At 43.1% G+C, this 8,026-nt stretch overlaps 2 protein-coding genes and 1 non-coding gene across 6 annotated transcripts; 2 read left to right on the top strand and 1 right to left on the bottom strand.

The window, feature by feature from the left end:
• The first annotated feature begins 73 nt into the window (after positions 1–73).
• On the top strand, positions 74–3,011 carry LOC119128852. Of its 3 annotated transcripts, none has more exons than XM_037261692.1 (10): positions 74–206; positions 793–1,071; positions 1,272–1,538; positions 1,611–1,727; positions 1,814–1,861; positions 2,144–2,176; positions 2,253–2,294; positions 2,363–2,395; positions 2,505–2,555; positions 2,828–3,011. In XM_037261692.1, the coding sequence occupies exons 1-10, from the start codon at positions 119–121 to the stop codon at positions 2,884–2,886; spliced, it is 1,017 nt and encodes a 338-aa protein (XP_037117587.1). In that variant the 5' UTR covers positions 74–118; the 3' UTR covers positions 2,887–3,011. The 3 variants fall into 3 exon arrangements, with proteins under 3 accessions (XP_037117587.1, XP_037117602.1, XP_037117596.1); XM_037261707.1 differs by having other exon boundaries at positions 2,505–2,571; XM_037261701.1 differs by having other exon boundaries at positions 1,272–1,541; positions 1,617–1,727.
• Positions 3,012–3,092: 81 nt separating this feature from the next.
• fam114a1 (family with sequence similarity 114 member A1) lies at positions 3,093–7,551 on the bottom strand. 2 transcript variants are annotated; one of them, XM_037261671.1, is made up of 12 exons: positions 7,342–7,551; positions 6,315–6,614; positions 6,109–6,193; positions 5,807–6,033; positions 5,528–5,662; positions 5,309–5,461; positions 5,104–5,245; positions 4,790–4,878; positions 4,195–4,392; positions 3,896–4,114; positions 3,760–3,813; positions 3,093–3,654 (listed from the first exon to the last, which is right to left on the bottom strand). In XM_037261671.1, exons 1-12 carry the CDS (start codon positions 7,534–7,536, stop codon positions 3,532–3,534), a joined length of 1,920 nt encoding a protein of 639 aa, XP_037117566.1. In that variant the 5' UTR covers positions 7,537–7,551; the 3' UTR covers positions 3,093–3,531. The 2 variants fall into 2 exon arrangements, with proteins under 2 accessions (XP_037117566.1, XP_037117575.1); XM_037261680.1 differs by having other exon boundaries at positions 5,113–5,245.
• A 340-nt stretch (positions 7,552–7,891) lies between these two features.
• Positions 7,892–7,963, top strand: trnap-agg. Its single transcript has one exon. It is a non-coding gene; the product is annotated as a tRNA-Pro (tRNA).
• Positions 7,964–8,026: the final 63 nt, after the last annotated feature.

The raw sequence follows: 8,026 nt of genomic DNA, 5'->3' as shown, positions 1-8,026 counted from the left end.
GCTCGGCCTGCTGGGATCAGATGAACCAAGAGGGGCAGAAGAGGGAGGCAGATAGATAGCACAGGCTTAAGGTCACACTGGAGAGTGTGTTTGCGTCTGCACATGTGTATGTGTGAACATGAGATGGTCAATTGTGACTAAGCTTCTCATCCTTGCGATTTTCATCGTCATCATCTGCCTCCCGGATTTTTTCACTTCATACACAGGTGAGGAATTACATTTGTGTGTGTTTGTGTCTTTGTGAGGCCTTCTACAGGAAGTGCTTCTTAATTTGTGTCTTACGGTTTGTCATTTGGTTTATTTGCTTTTCATGGCCACTAATACTGGCTCCTGACCTGTGGTAGCTTCTAGAAAAAAAAAAACTAGAGCATTGTAATCAAAGTTACATTTAGAACATTGGACAAACTTGCTGTATTGCAAAAGGGGCAAATAAACCTGAAAATATACTTTGATTACAAATTTAAAATATAAATTTATATTTGATAAAATATACATTTTTGGTATGATTTACATAATGTGTATATATATCAATGCGATGAGCCAACTTTGTTGCATCTTTAAGCCTGAGCTCCAGTTCACCTCCCGTAGTAGACGGTTTCTGTCTTGCGTAATGGTTTCCCCTCTTGCTCACACGTGCTCACACTCGGTGCTTTCCTCACTTCTTACACTTGTCACACGTTTTATTTTCCAATTTTACCCTGCTCTCATTTGTTTACCCGAAAGTCTTTTTCTTCCACTTCCCGCATGTCCAAATGACTGCTCTAATATTTGGATTGTGCAATCTTCTTTCAGTATCAAAAGTCAACCTGGTCTGTTTGCCGTGTGAACGGGACAAGCGAGCCAAGAAGAGGGAAAACTGGCAGAGTGTGGAGGCTGAGGTGAAAAGAAAGATGTCATGTGACCCGCCTCCCATCCCAGGAGATGAGGAATGGCGTGAGAGGTGTGACGAGAGAGAAGCTGACAGCGGCCCCACGTCAGACGACGCAAGCAGCGAAGAGCCTCACACGAGTTGGTATATGTGTGAATCACAAGGCAGTGTGGCGGAATTATATCATAACAACTCATTTTCAGGTACCTGTGAGGATTTAGTTTCCTGTCAATTAAACGTGGGAATTTGTATCATTATTGGAAAAAATGTCTGACATTGCACCAGTAAAGTGATCCAAACAAACAATTTATGAATGCTGTCATCTCAAGGCCTGCTAGCTGCAAGTCTAACTTCTATTTTTCTCACTTCCCAAAATTAATTTGATACATTTCTCCATTTCTAGCTGCAAATGTCCACATTGAGGTGTCAGTGAAGCTTCAACTAGGAAATAGTACCTTTTTGAAGCTCACCTTAAGTGGCCACAGAAATTCCAGCTCGCTGCGGCTTCAGCCACCTGAGGAGACGGACGACGGAGGTTGCAGCGTGGCATCTTATTGCTGTGCGCTAGTCCCGCCCACCTCTGAGACATCCAATCACACCGTTTGTCTGCTAAGACTGTCGAATTACACAGTTTCTCCTGTAGCAGAAAAAGAGTTAGTCAAGACACAAGAAGGTTTGATTGGGAATTTATGACTAACAGGTACTGTTGGTAAATCTTTGATATTGAGTGTTGTTGTCTCACGTCCAGACGAGTGGAGTGCTGTGTTGAGGATTCTCTGGCTGGTTCTCTTGTGTGTGGTATTGCTGACCTTGAGCTCAGCTTTCCTCAGAAAATTGAAACGGAGTGGACACTGCTGCAGTAAGACACACACACACTTCAATGCACAAAAAGCATCTCAAGTGGCAAATTTGAATTTATGTACCTGCATGTTTTCTGTCCATCAGAGAAAGTACACCCGCTTGGTTATAGCTTCACTGGGCAGCAACTGAAAGGTGAATCTCATTTTCTAATTTCAAAGTAGATTTATGGTTTCAGATGAGGGTTTTCAAATAGAGTTGAAGTGGGATGAAATGACTTAGAATGGACACTGAAATACATTTAATCATACTGGTAAAACCCATTCACACCTAGAGCATTAATTGGGGTTGGTTTCAAATTGGGGCTTTAAACTAGAATTAGGCATTCAAACAAGTGTTTTTTTTAAGCTTATCGTATTTTCCATCACACACTTTGTATCAAATGAGATAATGAGATCTTATTTGCCTTTTGACTAGATGGAAGCAATGACAAGATCAAGATTTTAAAAGGTAACTTCTGTCGCATTTTAAATTCACGTACGAGCATTTAAAATGACATGACTAATTATTTAATAATATTTTTCAGAGAGAAACCTTCATATGTGCGAGCTTCGCTCCACATGGTCAGGTCAGTAAGATAATAAAATTAAACAAAAAAATTAAGTATTCTAAGTGAACTTATGTTTTTCATGACAGGATTATCTACTATTCAAGAGGTCCAAGTAGCCGGTAGGAAATTTTAACATGCAAACACACTTCAGCACGGGTCATAATAACATTAGTCATAAAAATACATTTGGTGCGCTCTGTTCACGATCTTTGTGTCTTAAATTCTCAGATGATGCAGAAACTGTACTGGATGGACCTGTGGAAGACTCTTATGTGACTGGTAAACCAACACATTCGTATGACGATTGGAATGAAAATGTTCCACTTTGCTCAAAACATTTTGCCATCGCTCTTTGCCAACTGAGTCGTCATTTCAAGACAACAGGGCACTAGTCAATCTATAGCAGTGTTTCCCAAACTTAATTAAGCCAAGGCACCCATTTTACAATCTCATGGCAAACCACAAACCAATAACCTTGTTGAAAGTATCAATCTTGAAATAATGGTGACATTTTTCATGGATGTGTCACTGTAACGTTATTTCTCTTACAGCTAATCTTCATCACCGCCCAACAGTGACTTTTTCCCTGACAGAGGAGCTGAGCTGCTGAACACAGCTCGAGTCTCACAAAGAAAAAGAAACACAACAATATCATCATCCATCCATGACTAGGGTGTAAAGTGACTTCATTTTCAAATGCTCATTAACATTACAACGCAACGTTTCCACACAAAACAAAAACCCTCATCTTTCCCATATTATGCGGCTAAAAGGCAGGACACTAAAATATATGCAAAAATACCAACAACGAGAACATTGCGAAAGCTCAGAGCATTTATTTCATAGCTATACATGTTATTTGGATCCTAGTAGGGTGAACGTTGGGGAAACACATTTCCTTCAAGGCCATATAATTTGGAGGTGTTAGATATCATCTAATATCGCACGCAAAAATACAGTAATCATGAATACTGGCATTTTAAAAGGAAAACATTCCTCTTGTGTCAGTCAAGGCAAATGGAGTGCAAGTATTATATATATATATATATAATATTGTAAACACCAACCCATATTTGCATTTTTGGAGATTATCTTTGTGTGAAGCACTTGCGAAAACAAACATCAACAGGGTCAGCCACACACGAAAGCCCCCTTATGTTAAATTTGTATTATACACATAAATAAACAGCTTCCGACAACATTGACAGAAGCACTTAGTGTGGAATTACTTTACCCTTTCTGTACAACGTGTGCGCTAATGTGCATGTGCATCTGAACCTGTGCAGGTTTTGCAAGGTTGGCTCTCGATGTGGGCGATCTGCAGGACGGGCAGCAGAAGTTGAAAGGCATTTTGGATGTAGGTGGTACTGTTGGAGCCCTGCAGACAGAGACATAATTTCAAAGTTCAAAAAGGGTATATTTGCGTCACAATGTTAGGTGCATTCATTAACTGTAAGTGGAGTTCAAAAGTTGCAGCTCTCACCTCCAGCAGCACACTGTCAATAAGCGGAGTGAGCTCCTCAGCTTTCCTCTGACACTGAGAAAGAACAGTTTGTATGAATTCCAACACAATTTGTGATCTCCTTTGAGCACATTTGCGTCAAATCTTGCACGCTTACCCCAACGAGGAGCAGCGTGTCAGAGAACTTTCTGGCCAAACATTCCACTTCCTTACACATGGCGCATGTCAACCTGGTGAGGACATGTGCCTGATCCCTTGCTGGTTTTTCCTGCTCTTGCTCTTGGCCATGTAGGATGAGTTCTGCCACCTTGTGGAGCTGCTCAATACTTCGGGCTGTCACTTCTGCCAGACTGCCCACTGACGACATGTAGATGGCCTGTGGATCAACAAGAAATAAAATGAGATCACAAGTATTGAGTGTTCGAATAATGGCCGACCACAGTGATGACAACGCACCTCCACAGATTGGTGCCCGTCCTCCTGCTTTATCTCTCCCTCCTCATCCTCCCTCTTCTCCTCATGAGCCGCTCCATCTCCCTCCTCTTTCTCCTCCTCTTTCTCTCCTCCAGGCTGCTCCTGCGTCTCCTTGCCAACTGTTTCTGTAGTGACAGGCCGCTCCACCTTGCTCACCCACTCGTGTGCGCTCATCCGAGCCTGGAGATGCACAATTAATGAGCTGTCAGCGCTGCATTTTGATGTACCCTCATCATCATGTTCATCTGCACGATTAAATGCTAAGATGCGGATTCATTATATTGACACTGACACATTGCAGCTATGGATTCAAATGGATTTCCTACCAAGGTGACAAAGCAATACTTATTGAATAATTCAGACGGTATGATAAAAAAAGTGATTACTGTAAGTATTATTTCATTATCAAAATAAACAATTGATATCTTTTAGCTATATTTTACAAATGACTTGCCCCTTCTGTCCGTTTAAAAAAATGGTTGGTCCCTTGAGCACAGTGAGCGCCCCCTGCTGTAGAAAAGGTGAGGCGCCACTTCTTATGTAGCCCAAAATAAAAACGGTTGTTATGTGTACTTACCTTATTGAGTTTGTCCGGTGTAGCAGCGATATGAAGCTCAAAGAGCAACTCGGTCAGAACACTCATGAACTCTTCATTTGCTTCATCGGCTTGTGCAAAAAACAAACAAACATACAGACAAGACAGTTGAAATCAGTTCACTGAAAAATTTTGAGCGTAACTGTGTAGCTAGGATATTTTCCATAATGCTTTCATGGTCAACCCAAAACAAAAAATGTGAGGTTCATATGTCATTGTATAATGTCACGTGTGACTTGACCTAATCTCAGGAGACTTCAGCAAGCAGCATGATTTTAAATTTAAAATGTCACCACGTGGGTTACCCATGGCCTGCTCTTCATTACTGGTCTCCTCTTTTTCATCCTCTCTCTTGGTGAAGATGTCCTTGATGAAAATCAGCTCCTTCTTCACTTCCTCCAGATCTTCTTCCTCAAGGGAGGAGAGGTACGCTTGGACCTGTGGGCCACACTCAGCTTTATTTCTCAATTTGCACTCTCCTTGACAAAAGTATAGGCGGACCTTGGCCTCGCTTTCATTGGACAGGATCTCGAGAGCCTCCAGATGGGACAAACCCTGGTAGTCATCAAAAAGAATCCCGTAATGAGCTGTCGGTGCGCTGATGAGCTGGTTGCTGAGACGTGCTCGCTCCTTCTCCTTCGCTTCCTTCAACATCTACAATGAAGACGAATGTGGTAGAACTGTGCCAAGATGGGGCGTGATTACGCTTTCTTATCATACCTGACTGAGCGAGGCGGTCTTCTGCATCAGTGTCTTGGTCTTTTTGAAACCTGGATCGCTCTCAGCCAGAACGGTCATGGTCTTTTTTCCGATGAACTCCAAAGCATCTAGCCCACCACTGATCACAGATTTACCCTGAGAGTCCAAGCGTGACATAAAACAGAGGATTTTTTGGGGGTCAGGTAAATATACAAATAAAAGAAGAGTTTGCAACATTCCTCCCCATAAATCAATCTTTGTCATTGTGATTAGCGGCGGATTTTGATGATGTTTGCTCACCGTGTTCTGCATAACATTGGAGATGGCAGAGAAGACGCCCCTGTTGGAGGCGCCAGCGTTGGGAGAGGTCGACTCTTCATGGGCTGTCACCTGGATGCTTTCCTCTCCTCCCTCTGGCTTCTCCTCCATTGTGTCTTCCACTTCCTCGCTGGCCTCTTCTCCCACGGAAGTCTTGTGTAGACGCAGAGCTTCTCCTGCCTTCACCTTGACCGATGTCAGACTATGACCTGTTACACACACAGAGAACATGAAAATCCAAAGAAGACAGAACATGGATGGATGAGGCCATGTGTGAGACGAACCCACTGTAGAAGTGGCGCTGCTCAGGAGGGATTTGCCCCATGAACCCCAACCTCCCCAAACTTGATCGTTCTTCTCATGTGAGCTCTGCACACAACAGTTTTCTTGACATGAAGCATTGGCTCAGTTTTTATTTTAGGTTAACGTGTGCATCCTCAACATCTCTCAAAATAAAGCTATTGCATCTATCTCATGCTGAATGACCGACCTTCCCATCCTTCTCCTCTTCCGTAGCATCTGGCTCCAGGCTCACTGATTGGTCACATTCTGTCAGCTGACCCTCAGACTCCGGCTGACTCTCTGAGGAAGTTAGGATGTCTTTGGTGTCTTCGCTCGCCTCCTCGGTGGCCTGCAGGATACTCTCGGGGATCTGTGGAGGTTGATGAACTTCAGCGGACTCTGCAGGGGCTTCAGGGACATCATGGCCACAGTTGAGGTCAGAGTGTGGGGGCAGTTCCGGTGCAGGAAGGCTCTCTGCATCAGAGGGGGCAGACTGGGACATGGTGATCTGGAAGTGGAGATTATATCTGCTTTAATATACTGAACATGATAAGAGCCTTTTGGATGGTATCTATGCAGTGGTGAGCCAGCTGCCATAAATCAGAAGCACTGACCTAGTATCAAGTCATCTCTAATAATGTATAAAATCGATAAGCACTGCATGTAAACGAATTTCCTCCCTCTAATGACAAATACGCATACAAATTGTGAGATTTATTCAACTAGTAACCAAACAACAGCACCACATTGCCACCTGCTGGTTACTGACTGTATATATTCACAGCGTTTGTGTCATCCTGTCTTGTGTACACACACTGTGTGCAGAAACTTTGATTTTGGTTGTTTAAAGGTCTTCAACATCAACCTGCGTTTCTAAAATAAACAACGTAACGCAGGGATGGGGCGGTGGGAGGGGCACAATGATTTACGCTTACGCATTGTTAATCACAAACCTAAACGGTAATTTAAATTTATGACAGTAAAGTAAAGGCGTGTCATTAGTTCATTTAACTTCTCATAACACTAAAGAAGATGAGAACTTCCAAATAATGTCAATTGCGTTGCATCGCACACGCTTGCAAACGCAAAAATTCCACTTCATTTGATTGTATGCGTGTCCCAAAACGTCTTCAGCAATGCAGATACGTTGCTGAAACATGCTATCGTGTTTATAAACCGGGTGAAGCGTCTAACTTTGTATTGTTTTGGTGCATGAAAGTGACAGCCCAACTCACCCTTTTGGTACCAGCCGGCGGCTCCTCTTCCGCCTCGCCACGTCGGCAGGCCGGTGAGTCGCCACATCGAAGAGTAACAACAACTGTTAAGAGAGGTCCTCGCGCCGTCCACGAACGATCGTCTCTAGGTTGACACAATATCACCGAAGAGTAAAGGCCAGTCAAGATATTCTCTCGGTCCTCCGCGGAATGCATAGAGGCATTTTTGCATAAAAAATAGTTGTTGCCCAAGATTGAAATCTGTCAAAATTGTAACTTGTGCCTGCCCGCAACTACCGTCCTCTGAGTAACAACGCAAGGATCATACTGCTCTTCATCCATCTCAAAGAGTGGAAGTTACTGACCGTTGAAGAGTTATCACACGCATGCTATAATATAATAATATTGTAAATTATGTTCGAGTTGGCCAATGACATCAGTGACGTGCAATTGCAGTACAAGGTCATGCGTGACGAAATGGTGGTGCAGAAGTATAAAGCAAGCAGAAATGGTCTAACGCATGCCTTCTTTAAGTTCGGTTTGAGCAGCTTCAAGTTTCACGCCAACATGTGGCTCGTTGGTCTAGGGGTATGATTCTCGCTTAGGGTGCGAGAGGTCCCGGGTTCAAATCCCGGACGAGCCCAACCTTTTCATTTTAATTGATCCCGGAAACGATGTAAAGTGATAAATAGCCTGTACTAGTAAT

This window comes from Syngnathus acus, chromosome 1 (assembly GCF_901709675.1).
Source record: "Syngnathus acus chromosome 1, fSynAcu1.2, whole genome shotgun sequence".
Classification (NCBI taxonomy): Eukaryota; Metazoa; Chordata; class Actinopteri; order Syngnathiformes; family Syngnathidae; genus Syngnathus; species Syngnathus acus.
This window is presented reverse-complemented; position numbering and strand designations above follow the sequence as displayed.

Excerpts from the sequence above, each read along its gene's own strand:
- fam114a1 (XM_037261671.1), bottom strand. The coding sequence starts at position 7,536 with ATGCATTCCGCGGAGGACCGAGAGAATATCTTGACTGGCCTTTACTCT. Across the intron at positions 5,246-5,308 it reads CCAATGAAAGCGAGGCCAAG|GTCCAAGCGTACCTCTCCTC; the intron begins GTCCGCCTATAC and ends TGTGGCCCACAG. Across the intron at positions 3,814-3,895 it reads ACACGCTGCTCCTCGTTGGG|TGTCAGAGGAAAGCTGAGGA; the intron begins GTAAGCGTGCAA and ends GTTCTTTCTCAG.
- LOC119128852 (XM_037261692.1), top strand. The coding sequence starts at position 119 with ATGAGATGGTCAATTGTGACTAAGCTTCTCATCCTTGCGATTTTCATC. Across the intron at positions 1,539-1,610 it reads AGAGTTAGTCAAGACACAAG|GTCCAGACGAGTGGAGTGCT; the intron begins AAGGTTTGATTG and ends TTGTTGTCTCAC. Across the intron at positions 1,862-2,143 it reads CACTGGGCAGCAACTGAAAG|ATGGAAGCAATGACAAGATC; the intron begins GTGAATCTCATT and ends CCTTTTGACTAG.